The sequence below is a fragment of the Molothrus aeneus genome, chromosome 1 (genome assembly GCF_037042795.1).
Source record: "Molothrus aeneus isolate 106 chromosome 1, BPBGC_Maene_1.0, whole genome shotgun sequence".
Classification (NCBI taxonomy): Eukaryota; Metazoa; Chordata; class Aves; order Passeriformes; family Icteridae; genus Molothrus; species Molothrus aeneus.
The window spans coordinates 19,592,965-19,613,104 of NC_089646.1; the positions used below are offsets into that span (position 1 = coordinate 19,592,965).

The 20,140-nt window shown below is 35.4% G+C and overlaps 1 protein-coding gene across 1 annotated transcript in view; it reads right to left on the reverse strand.

Moving 5' to 3' along the window:
- Window positions 1-20,140, reverse strand: part of PLXDC2 (plexin domain containing 2) — a 253,159-nt gene that overhangs the window by 32,044 nt on the left and 200,975 nt on the right. Inside the window, exons 10-12 of the mRNA XM_066552436.1 lie at window positions 5,938-5,998; window positions 2,897-3,050; window positions 1,429-1,467 (exon numbers count right to left, since the gene is read on the reverse strand). Coding sequence (XP_066408533.1) covers window positions 1,429-1,467; window positions 2,897-3,050; window positions 5,938-5,998 — 254 coding nt within the window. The remainder of the gene's footprint in view (window positions 1-1,428; window positions 1,468-2,896; window positions 3,051-5,937; window positions 5,999-20,140) is intronic.

Consider the following 20,140-nt stretch of genomic DNA (forward strand, 5'->3'; position numbering starts at 1 on the left):
CTGTGAGAGTCCTGAGAAACTGCTATATCTCAGCTGTTCTGGAGAGCTGTATGCGGTCCCTCTGCCCATGATGTTGGGGTTCCCATGTAAGCTCAGGTCCAAAACCAAGCTATGCTGCAGATGAACCTATATTCAATCCCATCTCTGATCTTGTGTCCTGGACCAGCACTAAAGATAGCTTGTCTCCAGTCCTGTCCATGGACTGTGTCTCCTTGGATGGGCCTTGGAGCTGTTTATCCTTTTGCTCTTGTAGAATTCCTGTGTAGATGTGGTTCACCATCTCTAGGTCCCCTTCTCTAGGACCACTGATGGGAGATGCTCTCTCTGGTCCTTTCCTGAGCTGTCTGTTGGCAGCTGTGCCCCTTTGCTCCCTTCTTTGCTGGCCTGGCTTCCTGACTTGTCCCTGGGTCTGCCTCATTGCTGCAGACTCAGCTGATGGTCACTAGACCAGGGTTGACCCCTGTTGCTTCCCTGAGCTGCTGGGGTTGCCCTGTGCCCTGCCTGTGCCTGCTGTCACACTTGGCTACCTGTTCCCTTGACCCATGAGGGAAACTTCATGCTCCCTGCTTGGAAAGGAAATCAGAGCCAATAATATTCCCCTTAATATCAGTGGAAATGTGATTTATTTAAATTTGCTCAGCAAATCTTCCTCTGCTCTGATAGACCATTCTGAAACCTTCAGAAATTAACCCAAATCTTCCTTTTCACCCCAGCTAGCCCTCCTTTGGCAATGAACATAGGTGCAGGCGACGTCTGACAACTCAGTCCTATTCTAGTAGGTGAATTCTCATCCACTTCAAAGGCAGAAGGAAAAATCTCAGGTCTCAGTCCTTGAACTCACAAAGAAGATTACAAAAGTAGTCCCCTGCAAAGTGCAGAGCCTCATTTAACAGGGAGCCTTTATGGAAAAGGTGATCTTATTAACTTGCACAGGGAACATGCATAGAGAATGTGCAGGATCTCTGCTAGTACAGATGTAGATATAAAATGGGTATGGTTATTAACAAAATGTCATGTAATGATTCACTTCTATGAATGACTTTGTAGCACAATATTATTATTTGGAACTAGCACCATATACTCTCTTAAAACAGTCAAATAAAACTGCATTATTATAGTCAACAACTGTATTAATACTGCATTACTAGTCAATAATTGTATCAATACAATTAAAGTTTGCTTAATATGTCCATAATTGAACAAGCTCTTTAATTACAGAATGCTAAAGAGAATTGCAAATATTTAGTTTCCTAAGGAGTTCCTAAGCTTATTTGCCCTACTTATCTTCCACACAGATGTGGGATGCTGGAGTCCCTTGAGAGTCTGGTAAAAACTATTTCTACAATCAGATATTGATTAATAAAGTTCAGTGGAGTGTAATTTGGCAAAATACTGACACTATTTACAAACAAAAAAAACCTCTCTTACCTCCATTATCTTTTAGGTGCAGTGCTATCTTGGTGTCATCTATAAAGGAAATTCAAAGTTAGTTGAAGGAAAAAGCCTTTTTCTAGATCATGATTCACTTTAGCAATAAATTTGTAATGATAAATACATTCCAAAGCAAGAAAATTACCTGGTACTCAACTCAATGAGAACTAGATTGTGGTTTTTCATACACTGAACACTACACTTTCTTACCACTAAAAAAAACCCCTACTTACAAGAGTGTTAAAATATTCAGGAGGATTCAAAACACTAGCAAATAAGGGTATGAGAGTCTGTCTCATAATTTTTATAAATAATTCATATATATTACATATTCACACATAGCTGGAGCATTCTATCATATAAGGACTATATGAACCAACATATGTCAACAAAGTAAGACAATGACTTAGTTTCTTTTTGAAGAATCTTGGAAAAGTCTACTAATACCAAACCCTATTCACTTCTTTTTTCTAAACTCTATTTACTTATTCCTCTTTTTCTTGTGAATTTTAATGAACAGAATTCCAGAAAATATTCCTTTTAATGCAGTCCAAATTCTGCACTGACAGTTTCTAAACTATTATTGTGCTAAACTAACTGGTCTTATCAGTAAATTACCACATTGAAATGTCTTCAGCTCAGATTTTCCTCTCACAGGCTACTTGGAAAATCCCTACCTAGTTCTTTTTCTTATGTTAACATACAATTTCAACAAACACACGTGCCCACACACACACACACACACACACACACACACATTTTATAGATGATCTTTGATTAATCTGAATTAGCTTTCTTGCCCAGATAAATTTCCTCTAAAGGCAGGAGAGCAGGATATTCCAAGTTCAAAAAGGCAAGATTTAAGCAGCCATTGGGACAAGGATGAGAACTGACCCACCACTGCTTACCCAGTTAATTAAATTCAGAGGCCTAGAGAAATTACTTCACAACAGTGAGCACTACATGAAAAGAACAATGTCAATTGACTGAAAAAAGGTAAACAGGCATATTTCAAAGAGGTTTTTATTTTGGATTATCTATAATTTTCACCTGGCTAAATAGGATCCATAAAAGAATTACAAATTCATTAAGTCTGTGATGGGAATTTCTTCTAGATTTAGCAGGGACCTTTACTACTACTATTCAGCAGGTTTTGGACTACTCCCTGAATGTAAAGAAACAGGAAAAAGTCATTGTAACCTCAAGTTTTCATTGTAACCTGAAGTCTTCCTAACTTGTCCTTACTTCTCCATCAGCATTCTCTCCTTGAGCCTTCATCCCCTTTTCACCTTACTGGTGCAAGAGTGAGCAATTTAAAAGCAAGAGCCTTGAAGGCAATTCCCAACTCCTTCTGCTGCCCCAGAGGGAAAAGGCTGTCATCAACACATATTTAAAGGAAATAAATTTCTTTCTGAGTTCTAAATTGCTTTTTTCAAAGTGTAAAAATGCAGTGTATACATGTCACCTTCTGTGGGCAGGCTGGTTGGAAGGTGGGAAGTGGTGGATCCTCTGGTGGTTGTTAAAACTCTGAACCTTGTGGTGGTTGGCAGAAGGGTGGTGGTGGAGTACAGAGGTGTTTCAGTTGTGTCTATATTCCTCTCACAAATCTTATCCTTTGACTGTTGGGAAACAACAGAAACAAGGAAGAGCAAATTAATTCTCATTGGAAACCATCAAGAATGAAGGATTTAATCATGGACAGGTTGCTGTGATAAAAAGAGTGAAAATAGACACTAGATAAAGAAATTTCAAGAGCTTTCTCTTTTAATTTTTTTTTCCTTTTCCACTTTCAAGTATCTATGCAGCATTCAGCAGCATATATTTTTTCATTTATCTGCAAAATTTACAGCTCTTAGTTGTTAATTACAAAGTCAGCCCAGATTGTCAAACTTATTTCCCTCAATCAAGGTTTAACATCTAAGTTTATAATTCAGACTTTTCTGTTATGAAAGCTCACTGTCATCAATCCAGGTGACATAAAACATGTTAAAAAAGATATGTGGGAATTAAAAAGTAGCTCTTCGTAGTGCACAATGTGTAGCTAACTGGAGCAATTAATTAGGCTTTACATGGAATTATCACAAGAGAACACACATAGATGCATAAAATGTGTGCATGTATTCAGCCTATAGAATATTTATTCACTACAATAAATCAATCCATTCACTATATGCCTATTAATTCAAATAATATTAAAGTGTAATGTATTTTTTGTATAAATAAAAACATAATATATCTATATATAAATATAGAAACCAATTATTATAAAGGATAAACATCAAAAATAATAAAATTTTTATAATAGATTTGCAAACTATAAATAAAATTCACTATCAAATATTAATATTTATTTGCATGGGCAAATATTTTGATACAGAGTCTGCTTGCTCTTTTTTTTTCTCCCAAGTTCTGGACATTTTTAAAAGTCTGAAGATGCAATGAATAATTTCTTTTATGGTTCACACAGTTTTACAGGAAAATACATCCAATTATCTTTCAGCATTTTACTCCTGCTGTCCCCATTCATTTTAATGAGAAGTGGAGTCATGCGAACCTTTACTTCATTTTATTGAGATCTGGCTGTCAAAACCCAGTGGACATTGTCTTTCTTTTATTATTCACAGATATTTTATAATTCTTTTTTTTACTTTAAACTATATATTACACTACAGAATTGTATCAGTACCTGCAGGATAGTTATTCTTTACGTTTTTTCGTATTTTTCTTAAAAAATACTGTTAATTTCACTGATGTAATTTAGTCAAAATTTAGCTCAAAATTTATATTAAAAATAAAGAAACCTTAATATGAGAATCCTCATTATTTATCCTTTTAGTGAAGCATCTAAAATTAACCATTTTGTGCTAAATTTTGATCCTTCCTGGAACTTTAGCAGTCAGGCTCAGGCATAATTCTGGAGGATGCCAAGCAAGCTGTTGCTTCTCCTCCACAGAGCCTAAAAGCTGGACAGTCAACTGCAACCAAGGAGCCCAAAACTGTGCAAATTAAACTATTAATTTCTCAGATACACTTAGTATATTGATAATTTCCTCTCAGATCATGTACTAAACCTTGGAGCACATGCTGGACTGGAGCAATAAAGGAGAAGCAGAAGGGAATGTTAATGTCCTGCAGAGAGAATTTTTTTGATATCTTAATTTGCAAGCACAATTGAATCCTGGTTAATTATAATCAGGATTAAAGCAATACAAGGGTTGTGCCCTATAATAACACATGCTCCCAGTAACTTTTATCCTGTGTTCTTGAAAATGTTGCCCTCCACAGATAATAAACATCTCAAAAATGTTGCTTTCAAATCAGCTGGTGACAAGCTGCAAAGCTGAAGCTTCAAGGCCATATAATAAGGCGGTTTGTAGGTTGCAGTTATTTTGCAATTAAAGTTCTAAAAAAAAGATAATTTCTTCCACTAATATGGATTTATAGCATTACTTCTCTTTTCTTCTACTGAAAGTAAAACACAATGTACTCTTCTTACTAGACACCCGGGGCTATGTTTTGCCCTGGGCTTCACCTGACATTTCAGAAGGCCTATGTTGTTGAAACTCATTCATCATCAGGATATTTAGCCTGTTCAGCAAAAATGGAAAAAATAACTGCTTTTTTAATGGCAACCTTCTTTTTTAATGAAGATTAAAAGTGCCATAAATTAATTTATTCCTATTACCACAGTCCCAACATAGAAAAAAATAAAAAAGGAAAATGAAAAAACACCCCAAACCTCAAACCAGAAACATTTGTAAAAGGGGCTTTCAAACTGGAAAGTCATCATCATCATCAATCATCATCATCATCATCATCATCATATGTAAAAATGTTTGTTGGAAATGAACTTCTTTGGTCTAGGAGTACCCCAGATATCTTTCAGAGGAGGGTTATTGTCCCTGTTTTTCAGCCCACCACTGTCAGATATGTTCTTCATCCTGTCACTGCATCTCCATGAGAAGAAATCAAAATGCCATGTAGGCTGGTTGTGTGAGGACTTTTAAATTTTTATTTCAATTACTATTTTTATTTTATCTCTTTGAATTCATCTGTGCAATTTCTTCTTTACTAAATGATTTGGCCAGATTTCAAAACCAAAATGAAATGTCTGTTTTTCCCTTGAGGCTACTCTTGCAAAGGGTTTTCTGAAATAAGGAAAATCATTGTTTCTTCTCCTTTTCTGGCAAAAGTCAGAGATCTAAAAGAAAATTGGCACAGGGACATTGTTTTGGAGGAGGCTTTCTGTTTTTTTACAGGTTTTGTTTAATTAAAGTATTTTCCCAAAGATAATATTTAATTTTTGTCCATTTTATTGCCTCAAATGGGGAGTGAAACTGCTCAGATTGTTCTTCTTTGTTATGCCTTATGGGATTTCCCCTGAAAGAGAAATATAGAATTTCTTTGGCCTTGAAACCACGCTTTATGATCTGAATAATTTAAACAAAAACATCACAACTACATATATTGTCTCTGATGGGCTGAGGATGTAAACTACTCACATACCTCTTCAGGGCAGCCACTGTCTACCCAATCTTGCCGGTGACGATCAAATCCACTGGAGCATCTTTAAATGATGAAATAGATAGAAGTTGTCCACATGGAAATAGGAGGGAAAAAAAGAATAAAGCAAGGGAGAGGAACAGAAGAGAGTGACAGAAAGAATAAGTAAATTATATGATTTAAAATCCATATGCTTTATATGGTATCATTTTTATTCAAGATGCTTTTGCTTACAATATGAGAAACTTCTTTAATCCACTTTAGTGAAAGGTTTTTCAATGAATGAGATTTTATTTTAGTTTTTAAAATTTATTTATCATTTTTAGATAGGAATGTCTACCTTCCACTGCATAATTATTCTTAAGATGTCACTGACCCATAGCATTTTTAAGTTTGATGTCAGCTATATCAATGTAACTTAGTTTAATTATTATTGTCTAGATGTATCCAGGAAAATTTAATCCCACAAAGGATGCAGTGAACCAGTCACTGGGTTTATCAGGCAAAGTGCTCACAGACATCAAGATGCACATAGAGCCATTAGATCAATGTTCACAGCTTCTCTGAACACTCTCTGTGACAAATAGAGAACATTGTACAGCTGCTTCTCCTCCTCTCTAGATGCAAAACTTAAATTGCATGCATATTTCTTATCAAATTAGGTGAGTTTAATAACCTGTTTGCAATATCCCTTGTCTTTTGCTGTATGCAACAAATAAATTTTTAAGAAACTTGTAACACTTTAATGTAATGATTCCCCTGGAAATGCCCATTTCTCAAGAGTATTATCAGTGACTGTAGAGTAAGTGTGTGTTTCCTAGACAACAGGTAGCATCACAAACAGAAAGCATTATTAAAATGGCAAGCAAATAACTAAAACACTGTGTTCAGCTTTGAAGGAGATTCTTGCCAGCTAGGATGTTTTTTATTTTGGAGAGTTTGTTTTTGGTTTCTGTATTCATTTCCTGCAGTATTTTGTTATGAGACAGGGTGATGTCATTTGGCACCCATGGTCATAACTTACCTGAATGTATAAAAACCAGCTTTTTGCTGTCTTTTAATAAGGCTAGGCAAACAAATAAGACCACGGTTATGGTTAGCTGTATTTCAGGGTCCTTTTTTTTGTTTACAAAGAATTGAAAGATAACAAGATGTGTCAAGTACTACCTACTTCAAGCAAGGGAGCAGTTCATTTGGAAAAATGGAACTCCATAATTATTTTTACAGAAGGAGAGGATGTTACAAGAAGATGTAAACAATGTTAACAACACACTTGGGGTAAGAAAAATCTCCATATAATTATTCTGAGCAGAATCTACAATGTCTTTGAGAAAAGATTTTGAGAAAAATATTCATTCTCTTGCTATACCTGCATTGCATACCACATTCCATCATTTGCAATATTACGAAAAGAAATACCCCAACACTAACTGGTGCCAATTTTCACACATTCTATAGCAACTGGCTTCTCCAAACACCCATTGCCATTTAAGAGAGAAGTTTTCAAACCAAAAATGTATTTCAGAGAAATACAGATATCTCCTTCCCAATGCATGAGGCCCCTAACATAGGAAGGACATTGATGTGCTGGAGCAGTCCAGAGAGCCACAAAGTTGATTACAGGGCTGGACCACCTCTCTTATGTAGACAGGCTGAGGGAATTGGAGCTGTTCAGCCTGGAGAAGGCTCCAGGAAAACCCTATACAGGTTGTCCACACTTAAAGGGAGCTTATAAGAAAGATGGAGAGAGACCTTTTATCAAAGTAGTGACAGAACATGAGTAATGGTTTTAAATGAAAGAGAATAGACCAATACTGGATATGAGGGAGAAAATTTTCACAGTGATGCTGGTGAGTCTCTAGAATAGACTGTCAAGAGAAATTGTGAATGTCCCATTGTTGGAAGTGTTCAAGGTGTGGTTTGATGGGGCTTTTTGCATCCTTGCATCTACTGCAAGATGTTCCTGCCCATGCCAGTGGGGCTGCTCAGAGTAATCTTTAAAGGTCCCTTCCTACCCAAATCATTCTATGAATAAAGACTACTTGAAAAGTGTTTTCTTGCTGAACTGTGAGTGAATCAGTGCTATGTTGGGAGCTCAGTGCTGCTTCTCCATCTCTGTGGTGTTCTGTCTCTGTGAATGTTTGAAAGAACCAGAAGAACTTTACTAAGTAGAAAGAAATGATAACATGGTATTCCAGGTATGAATAGAACTTTTTTTCCCAGTCTCCCCTACATTTCTTTAAAATTTGAAGATCTTCATTAGCAACTTCTGTGCCCATCTCTAAGCAGGACTAGACTGATTTTTCAGACATACTGAAAACTCATAAATCCGTCACATTTTATTCATAAAGCTTTGGCTCAAATGGTTTTGAGGATATTCAGTACATGAGAAAACCAAACCAAATATTTAGACATGAAATCAAGCCACTCCATAAATTCCTCCACTTGAGGCAGTTACTGCTATTGCATATCTATGCTAATTCAACCCAGTGTACTTAGAGCTAGTAGGGATTAAACAAACCTAGATTTTATCTTATATCTAAGTTGTGTCAAATTTAAGGCTCCAAAGATTAAATGAATAAAAATGTATCCCAGGTGCACTCACAGTTTTTAAGTCTTTTCTTACAAACTAATGAATTACAGGGGTGAGTAACATTTTTGGGGTTAATTTTTTTTCACCAGGAATTAACCAACCGCCAAAAATTGTATGTAACCCTCAAGGATTTGGAATGCCTCTTTCAAACATGTGAGGCAGTTTTGAGAAGACTCTGCCTTGAAAAAAATACATTAAACCCTGGGCACTGCTTATTTAACATTTTCCACTGATGCGTGGTGAGTCCAAACAATATTATCAGAAAGCAGCTTTATCAGGAATGAGATAGTCTCCTGGCAAACCTGTTTGTGAACTTCCTTTGAGGCATAAATCACTGCATGTCAGCAATAGAAGCTACTGTTGTTGCTGCCTGGTTGAGTTAGAGTTCTGGAAACTGTCATTTCAGTGCAGCACCCGCTCTACTGACTGCATTTTTAAGACCTTAATTTAGTGGCATGGTGATAATTCCCTGTTGCCATTAAAACACTGGAGCAGACTTGATTTGCTGCGCTGTTTATGCCATCTGTCAACACGGCTATTTCATAACAACTTCATTTTCAAGTGATGCCCAAATTCAGCTCCTAGGAAAGCAATAATAAAGATGTTCTAGGAAATTAAAATAGGGACATTTATGAAATGCAAGGAATTTCAGGATTTGTGTGGAACTCTGGAGTACTGGTTCATGGAGGAAATGGAAAATGAATGTCTCTACACATATAGCTACTAATGCAACTCAACTAATGGCACAACTAATGCAGCTCAGTCTGAGTAAGAAGAAAGCTGTCAGAATCCTTTCTGTATGTAGCCAGAAAGGAGCTGAAGATGCCATCCTATTTACCAAAATCCCTTTGCCTTTATTTGGCAGAGAATACTTGAATACAGCGTCCACTCAGTGCAGGACATGAAATGTTTTGCTCCTTTTCTTAAAAAGAGTTCAATGAGGATTAATGATGATGATGATGATGGTGATGTTAATAATAACAATAATAATAAATGAGATAACCTGAATACAGAAAATTCATCAAGGTTTAATGTGTAAAATCTAGAAATGTAATGGAAAATTATTAGGAAGAAAAAGGACAAAGTCTGGATGGAAAAACCTTTTCATTAAGTTGAGCTGGAGTATGACAATCAAAAGCATTGAAATGCACAGCTCATATAATTTAAAGCAATAATTTCCTAGTATTTTTGGCTCTGTAAGAGCATGTAAAGAGCAGATTTTTGGAAATGAAAGGCATTCCAGAAATCTGAAATGATTTTGTAAATACCATGTAATGATTTAGCTCATTTAAAATCTGTAACATTAAATAGAAAATTGAAGAGGCAGAACTTTTTTCTGAATTCAACCATTAAAGAAGGACCATCACATTATGAAAGGATTAAGACAGTTGCTAGAATGTTTGAATTACTAAAAGAAGAATTAGAACATTTTAAGGTGGAATTTCTTTCCAAGGTGAGATAGATAGATAAAAAATAAATATAAATAAAATATTAAAAAAAATACTGGAACTTTGTGTCTGTCCAACTGAAAAATAACTCTAATCATAGAGTGATTTTTGGAGGAAAAAATGTTTATTTTTGTGCTTGGTCTGGTTTTTCCTCCCTTTACCACAGAGCAGGCTCCAATTTTGTTCCTTCACCCTTCAAATACCACTTTCTTGCCACACTCTGCTGTCTGGGGAAAGACTGAATTTTCCTTCCTTTGTTATTTTCCACTTTCAAATGCAGAACTTAATCACAGCTCAAAATGCTTATGAAGTTCATGTGAAGTGTCCCTGTGACTGACCATGGTATGCATTTTTAAGGTATTTGAATAACATTGGTGCTTATTACTTAGCTCAGTACTCCTAATCATACATCTGAATTCTAGCATAAATATGTTCTCTGTATTTATCTTTTACTTAAATATTGCCTAATTAAACTGTAATTCAGAAAAGGAGGACAATTTGATTAGTTGGAAGAGGATTTGCTCCCATCTTGCTCTTCTAAAATAAAAATATCTGACTAGCTGAATACAAAGATTTGAAACTAAAATCAGCCTATACTATTCTAATGTTTATGAAAAATTTGAATGTTACAAAGGCATAATTAATAGTTGATGCAAGACTGAATTCCACCACTGTTTAAATATTATTCTCTGCTCAAAATTTAAAACATTCAGGCAATGATAAGGATGATCAGAGTGGAACAAAGTTCAGCAGTCAATCTTCAGCCTGAAAATGGTTCCACAACTTTATGGGATGGAAAGCTTGGAAAAATTTAGCTACCTGTTGAGTAAAATACGCCTGAAATATCAAATAAACAGAGAAGGAAAAGATGTAAAAATCCAAGCTGTTATTTTACAGAAAACAACTGAACATGCATAAGCCTAAATTTTTGTAACTCTGACACAACATTTGAATAGGCAGTAGAAAAGAAAGACTCCCACAGGGAATTCTTTCTGTTGAAAGAGGCTAAGAATAAAAGTGGGATAAAAGAAGTAAGTTTTATTTTCAATACCACTAGAAAGAAAAAGATCAAATTGTGGTTAAAGCGAGACTTGACAGAATTCTGATTAAAGAAGAATAGGAGGATATTTTCTACAAACTTAATGTCAGTTACAACAATAAAGGAAACATGCTGAAAAGCAGATAAAGAATAAAAAGTATGCTTTTGCTAAAGGCTCTGTTTTGAACAGTTAGAAGGAAAAAGATAGTGTAAGAGGAGTACCCTAGAGTCAAATTTATGAGATTATGGTACTGGCATTTCCAACAGAATCAGCAGAAATGTACATCAAATGTACATCAAATGTGTTCTCTGGGAAGGAACCACACTGAGATTAGTCCCTCATACTAGATTACAGTTGCCACTGCTTTCACTCTGTTCATTTGTACCTGCACAAAGTGGGTATAAAGAGCTAATAGCAACAGAAGTTAGCAGAGAATTCTGATCCATTGGCATTGCTGCATGTTTGTCACACAAGTAATTTCTCAGGGTTTGATGCAAACAGCTCTGAAGTACTACTGGATGTACTTTACATTCTGTTTAGTGATCCTAAAAACCACAATTTAGCTCTTCTTTCCAACATGATTGTCTGAACTATTTTCTATCTTTGCATATGCAGCTGACACTATCTCAGAATTACAGTTATTGTTGCATATCCATTGATTTAGTCTCATTTTAAAAATAAAAATATGAAAGTTGTTTTTGGAGAAAATTTTTCTTTTTCCACTTTAGAGATAGGGGAATAGAACATAGGAGACACTGAATGATCAGCTGAGATAACACATAATTTGTAACAGAACCTAGAATTAAGCCAAGATTTTCTGAAAACCAGATGAGCATGCACTATTTCACAGCTTCTGTGTTTCCCATAGTGCTCACAGACATATGAATGGTAGAACTGAGAATTAAATTGAAAAAAATCAAGTCTCAGGTGATGTGTATCAAAGCACAAATCTCATTCACACATTGCCCATGCTCTTTTTTATTCAGGTACTTTACTGGGATTTTACTCCTTTTAAAAACTCACACTGATAACATCAACAACTAGTAGAGTCCTTGTGGCAGGACAAAAATGACCTGGTGCCTGGAGACTGTATGAAAAAAGGCTGTTCACATGTGTGTTATCACACATGAACCCCAGTAATCAGACAGTGTGCACCATGGCTGGTTCAGTACTAGTGGGCAGCAGCATCTGAGCTGCAAGAAGGAGAATTGCAGCAATGGTTTGGTTAGTGCTGGGTTACTGCCCCTGCTGTGTCTCATTCACAGCTCTGAAAAGAGTAAGAACTGAAAGGAAGCAGGAGCTATGACAGGCAAAGGAGGCTCGGAGTGCTAAACTCACTCTACATAATCCAATGCTTATATGCTTATAGAAGTGTGTGAATTAGGGCTAAGAAAAACACCCTCTGTTAACACTCAGTGAACTCTTCAGATAGAGGGCAAAACAAGGAAGGACATGAATCATCCTGTAACTGATTATGTTTAAACCAACTTAAAGTTTAGAAAGCTATTTGTTTCCCAAAATAGTATCTTAATTTTGTCTCATTTTTTATTCTAAAACTGAGTCCAGTTCTGAAGTCAACATTGAGCAGGACCAGTCACCAAAAGAGATCACAAAAGAATTACAGAACAGCAGAAGCTCCTCAGTTTCTTAATTGATGGTACAGATTGATATTTGTTGTGATATTCAGTGATTTCATTAATGTATTATGATAATGCAGATATTGGAAGAGTTAATAGATCTGAATAGAAGGGAAACTAAAAATGACATTTAAGGAAGTGTATTCATAAAATTTCATTTATTTCCCTAAGCTGAGAATATCTTCTACAAGAACATGTTAGAGAATTCCTGAGTTTACATGACTGGAAAGATTGAGAAATATATATGCTATAAAAAAATCTGAAGACTATGTTAGAAAATGGAGCAGTTTCCTTGAGGTCATCCTAATCTCACATAATCCAAAATTTATGAAGAGACATATGAATTTCAGATTTCTTTAAATAAAAACTTTTGACAAATGTTTCGTGTTTAAAATATGTAAAATTTAAAATATGCTAAAAAAAGAGACTTTTCATTCACGGTACTTCATTATAGAATGATATCTAGGAGGCTGTGAGGAGAATATGATCTCAGTGATGCTCAGTTTATACTGAATACAACCATAAGAAGTTAGCACTTCTGGAACGCAATTAAAGCAATTGTGGTCGTTCTGTCCACACTAGTACAATAAACATGCCCAGAAATGTTCTTTGGCACTGAAGACTGCTGGCACACAATGGCTTATGCCTGAAGGAGCAAACTCTCTCAACCTTGAAAAGGAAGAGGCTGCACATAAATGGCCAGCTGGGAATAACCTTTGGAACAGTCCAATTCCTGCACCATGCCTGGGAACTGTTCTGGACAGTGCTCCTGGGCATGGACTGAAATCACACCAGGAAGCATCACAACTGTTTTAGGGACACATACAATTGTTTTATAATGCCCAGGAAGCTTCCCAGGCTGTGTTTAATTTGCAATACTATGTAAAAAGATACTTTGTATGACAAGATGAACTATGCTTGTAAAAGTGACTGGGGCTACCATTCTGCATTACATTTCAAAGAAACATGAGAAAAAGAAAATTTGATAAAGTGCAAAAAAACTCTCCATTAAAAATCTTGGCTGATTCCATTAAAAACCACTTAACTTATTTTATTTATTTATTTTTCCTTGTTTTATTTATTTCCCTTGTAATGAGAACACAGGAAATGAAGAGTGATCATAAAAAAAATGGTGGAAGATAGATTTCTCCATGGTAATGCAGTGGGTCGGTTCCTCATATGAAAGGAAAAAAATCTAATGCTTCCAAAAAAGGAGATTAACACTCATCCTAAAAATTATCCTAGAGTCAGGTGTGATAACAGGATACCTGTTTCCACAGATGTGTCCTGAGTTTTGACATTTCTGAAATGCTTTGGTCTCAGTTTCTGTTTTTTCACTTTTTTTTTTTTTAAATACTTGAAATAAGGAAAGACGGGGACCAGTTGAGAAAATTTTATCTAGGCCAACAATTTAGGCTACAATGAGTAGGTGGTATATGGCTTCTGAAATATAGACTCATGAACATTCAAATATTTGATAAAAGTTACCTAGCAAGTAAGTTCTTGAAACACACCATTCTCTGTCAATCAAGGAAGGAATTTGGAACTACAAATTAAGTTCATCTCAGACATGAAAGGAAAGAAATCTAGTACCTTGTTCCTCACTAAATTATTTTACTTAGAGGGTCTATGAGACAGAATGAGCCTACTACACAATCGTTATTTTTACTAATCCGTTCATAGATCTTTCTATAAAAAAAAAATTGTCCTAAACTCATAAAACTGGGGTTGGCCAAATTTGTGCATTTTCTAATACATCATTTTTGGGACAGAAAAAAATGTCCAATTTGTTCATCTGTTGTAAGCAGTACAGTTGATTTATTTCAGGCCATTGGAAGAGAAGATAAGATATAGAGAGAATGGCAGTAGCACTGCTGCATGAATAGAAATGCATAAAAGCATTGCAAAATGAGCGATGCTGAATAATGGAACTATCTGTTATAGCAATATCCTATCCTTTTTTGATTATAAATTCATTTAGAAATCTAACTAGAAAAACTCGTTAGTTTCATCAGGGGAAGCTTACTTATATATTTGGCTCAGAAACTGCTGTTGTGGGGCCTAAGAGCTCTTGAGAGACTAAGAACAAAATTATGTTTGGTTTTTATTCCCTTTAACTTTCAGATTAGAACTTTGAAGTTCTAATGTGTTCAAAGTCAAAGCATATATCCTGCCATACATGGTTAGAGAAGTGATCATCAACTATTTTAGAATCCACTGTTTCCATTAGTGGAAGATGGTCAGCTCACTTAGGACTCTTTCAGTAGCACAGGAATAGCAGTTAGCAGAAAATAATATAAAGAACTATACATAATAGTCAACAGAGAGAGAACTGGATAAAAATATCAGTCCTTTAGCAAATAAGGATAACGCTTGCAAATTAAGGGTAAGGAAAATGTAGCAAATTTCAGAGGTGTGAAAAAGATATAATTTGGGACTTCACCCACAACAAGAAATGGAAGAAACAGCCTGCGTGTCAAGAAGATAACCCAAGTAGAGTAGAAATGATGCTGTAGACATGATGTTAAATTATCTCATTGTCTTTTGGTAAAACACATTCTAGTGAGAAACCAATGAGAAGTTTGTGACCCTGACTGCATTCCTCTGTCTTTGAACATGGTTCATACAGCAGTGGTTCCTATCTGAAGATCTCAAAACCTTCTTGAAGCTCTTTCTCTGAATGCAGGTAAAGCAGGTACAGTTTTTGCCTTATGTGGTAACCTCCCTCTCAGCATTTTTTAAGTAGTCTTGTGTCTAGGTAACAAACCTAGTTTTTCTAATTTTTCTCATTTGTGTTCTGTATTCATCTATTCATCATCTACCTGTATTTCACATTTCACATGTCATGTACTATGAAAATTATCTTACTAAACACTTTGTATTACAATTTATTTAATGCAGTGTTGCTATGTATTTTTATTTGTTATCAGAAGAGTCTGCTTTATTTGAAATTTGAATTTGAATGTCCCTTGCATTCTTTGTATTATACAATTAAAGTCCAATAATTATGGTAGATGACAATTTGAGTAATTTATTTGGGAATCAGAAATACTATAAAGTCTTGTGTAGGAACCCACGAGAGAGAGACAGCCTATCACACACAGAATAATGACTACAAGCCTGAGTCTAGTTTCTTAAAATGTCTAGTATGTGTATAAATAACATCATAAAGCATCTGTGGAACTGTTTCAAGGGTGAGTGTCACCATTCTGCAATCAAATAGGAATTTTTCTGAATTCAAACGTAGCTATGAACAGATGAAAAGGAAACCAAAAGAGTTTTGGGCTGCAATGGGACTGAATGTGGCATAGTTCTGTCAGAAAAAAACTGAAGTTTAATCTCAGAGTAAATACCTCTCTAATACAGTGTGGCAATCCCCACAGGAATAGCTATCACCCTCAGGATAAACAAACAATGAGGAATTAAGTCTGTACTAAGCTCTCTTGTGATTTGAAAGACTTATGACTGGCACAGAAATTGCAGTTCTAGATATAAATGGTTCATTAAAAACTGAGGTGGGCTTTGTCTTATTGTTCTAATGCAATAAATGAAGAATAAAATATTAGTAGTATTTAAAAGAATTGCAACAGAAGTTTCTAAAGAAAAGAATTGTAGTGCAACCTATTTTTCTAGTTATTATATTACACCTCTTTATCATTTTGGTGTCTTAGGTGCCTCTGTGAATTTAAACATGGAAATGAAATACAGATGTTGCCATCTTCTTTCCAAATTAATCAGCAAAATTAAGTATTACCTAAGGTATATATAACAGATGTATGTCTTCTATCCCTCCCCTCAATGAGATTTAAGTGCTTAACTGTCCTCTGTATCTTTGATAACTACTTCCCGCATTTATAAAAAAGACCTTAGGAATGTCATATATTTGGTGATAAACAGTACATGAGCAAGGCTTTACGGGAAGATCTTAGAACAGTCCAGGCAGTGGTCCTTTCCATATTAACTGTGATGTCTTCTCCAAGCTCTGTTGCAAAATCTGGTATCACAGAAACCTGCACAGTGGATAATGAACAGAGTCTCTAAGCTCCAGAAGACACGGTAACAACTCTGGCAAAGGATGTTATTGTGAACATCCTGTTAGTGAAAACAATCTCAAAGTTTGGAGAACAAATGATATTGTAAGAAACACATATATAGAATATTAATAGTGTGAGTGAGGTGTCTTAAATTGATCACTGTGTTTATTAAAAATCTTTGAAAAAAAAAATCTAGATTAAAAATCTTTAAAATGCTTCCCCATCTTCAGGTACAGGATTTAATAGAAAATATTTTAACAGAAATACTAGGATTTCATACTAATGAGAATTGTAGCAATCTTCTGCTCCTTTTCTAGAAATAGAGTTCTATGACCCAGCCTTGAACTTAAAAATTTGCATCAGTTATGAGCATAACTGTTGTCCTCATGCTGTTCTGAATTATTCAGGAAAACAAAGCAAGGTATGCATATGTGTGACTAATGCTGCAGCTGCAAGAAGACTGGCTATTTCCTATGTGAAAGCAGGATTCAAATTCACTTGGTTAGATATCAAATCTATTAATGTTAGGATCAGGATAATTTTATGGAGCTGCTGAGACCATCAGTGAGTAACTGCAGAAGAACGTGGGGAGACAAGAAGCTTGGGGAATGAATGATCTGGTCTTGCACTGACTTGTATGAAGCCCCTGAAAGGTGGTGCATGTTCACTGGGTTTCTGCTCAGACGCTGAGCTTTTGAGGTTTATTAGTATAAATCATAGGAATTATTCCAGACAATTTGTGCTGGAGGGAATTACAGAAATTCCACAATAATTCCACTGACTCCAGCTACTATCAAATTCCACCAATTTACAAAAAAAGTAGAAAGGCTAGTAATCTGCTATTTATCCATGTGAGATTCTCAGTGAATTGCAAATTCATCTGGCTGCAGGCTACCTTTCAACAAAAACATTTTGTGAGCTCAGGATCATCTATGTTCCTTAACAGTACTTTCCAATGTACTGTTATGTACATTTTACTAATATGTACCATTATTACCATTTTTAAGTGTACCATTACTATTTACCATTATTTTTAAGTGTACCTACAGGGTCACTGAGGTTAATGCTCTCTTCTAACAGGACTGCCGTCCCACTTGAGAATATCTATTGCTATAATCTTGTGAGGCTTTTTTCATCAAACAATACATCACTGAGCTCATTCTGGTTTGAGAAAATGCTTTGTTCATTAAACACTTTTGTGCCACTCTCTTTTCTTGCTTTAGTCCCATCAGGCTTACCATGCATACTAAATTCTTAATTATTGAATGCTAATTTCCTAACAGTTTCTTGCAGTGCATGAGGGAAAATTAGCTTGTCAAATTAAGAGCAAGGACCTTGGAAAATATTTGAAGAAGTTGGGTGTGGAGCAATTTTCTGCTCAATAAAGTACAGATCTACTTATTGTATTGCTTGTATCAGTAATGCATCAGGGCTGACAAATTTACACATTCATTCTTGATACATTTGTTGCACTTGATTAGAAAGATCAATTGCTGTCTCAATACAGCTTTTGAAATAAAAGAAAAATATGTTGCATTTTAGAGCAAACTCTGACAAAGTGCCATAGATTCTGATTCTCATGTTTGCTATATGTTGCTTCATAATTGGAGAAGAAACTGTATGCAAGTCAGAAAAACATTATTTCCATTACTTTTCATTTATCTTAGGGTAAATATGACTTAATTCAACAATCTGATTGTTAAGACCTGTGTGTTAGGACTCAGCTGTATTTTCACAGAAAACTCCTCCAGCTGTAGTGGCATCATACAAACATCCAGAATCTGGGCACATTTCTTTTGCGTTGTCTGAAGCAGGGGTATGACCAGCAATTTCATGAAGTCAGACACATTGGTAGAATGAAATATATTTAACAAAACACACTATGTATTAAACCTCTAGCCCTTCAAAAGCACCTAAAATGAGATTTTCCTTGTAATTTGTATATGAAACTATTACATTGATTGGATTATATATGCTCCCTCTGGTGGTTTTGGTGGTTTACTTAATCCATAGAAATGACTTTTTATTTCTTGTGTTTGTATTTCAATGGCTAAGGTACTGTGACCAATTTAATAATAACCACACTACTGTCAGTTAAATAGTGTTTGGATAAAAAAAAAGCCTCAGTATAAACCAACCAGTCTTCCTCCCTCTTTTAATTTGCAACTGAACTATGAAATATTCCTAAAGCAATCAAAAAAAGAAAAAAAACCCCAACCAAATAAAAAAAAAAAAAACTCAACCAAAAACAAACCCACAACTCTTAAAACTTCAAGTAGTTAAAATGAGGAAGTATTTAAAAGTGAGCATTTTGAACCAACCTTTATGATGGAGTACTAATATCAATGGAGAAGGGAAGCTCAGTGGATGTCTCCTATCTGGAATTCTGTAAGGTGTCTGGCACAGTTCCTCACAACACCCCTGTCCAAACTGGAGAGATTCAGATTTGGTGGTTGGATGGTGTAGTGGATGAGGAACTGGTGAGATGTTTGCATCTATAAAGTAGTGGCCAAAGGATCAATATCCCAGCAGGGATTGGTGACAAGAGATTCCTCAGGGGTCTGTACTGGGACCAGCACTCTTAATGTCTTCATCAATGGCACAGACAACGGGATCGAGGGCACCCTCAGCAGGTTTGCAGATGACACCAAGCTGAGTGATGAGGTTTGCCTTTCCCTGATCTTCAGTGGAATCTACAACCCTTGTTGTGGTGTAAAAGCTGAGGAAAAGGTAGATATCAAACAATAAGGTATGTGTTTCTTATTTGGATTTAATTATTTGCTTTCATAAATCCAGGGGCTTCTCTAGTCATATAGCATAGTAATTATGTTTATAGTTTTATAAATTCTGTAGGGAAGGTGCTTTGCTCAGCTGATAAATATTTTAGGTTACATAAAACTGTTACTTATTAATACTACAATGTTTGAGTCAACACTTTTTAACATGAGATCAGGTCTTGCCAATTAGGATATACACATCAACAAACAAAAAACATTATCCTTTTCTTCTACCTGATACTAAAAATTTCCAGACATGAACTCACATTTGAAAATTAAATAAACATATTTCCAATTTCCTTCTAAAGGAAGAAGAACAAACAAGACATTTCAAACTTATCCAGAAGTTCAGAACACAAGTAATAGGAATTCTTTTTTCTCAGTTACTAGAAGGGCACCATGGAAAACCATCACTTCGTATTTCAACTATAACATGTTTTCTTAAAAAATGCAGGTGCCTAAAGATTCTTCCTTCCCTGCTTTCCAGCTAATCAGCATGGAATGCAAAACAACTTGTTTATTACCTGCTTAGATGGGAATAGTGATTATCATAATAAAAGATTAGAAGTATCAAGGCTTAAATCACATTATTGCTACTATTCCCAGACACATTTCTGATTTTTCACTTTGCTCAGAGCATATTCCATAAATCCCAGCTATAACCTGTTCATTTACAC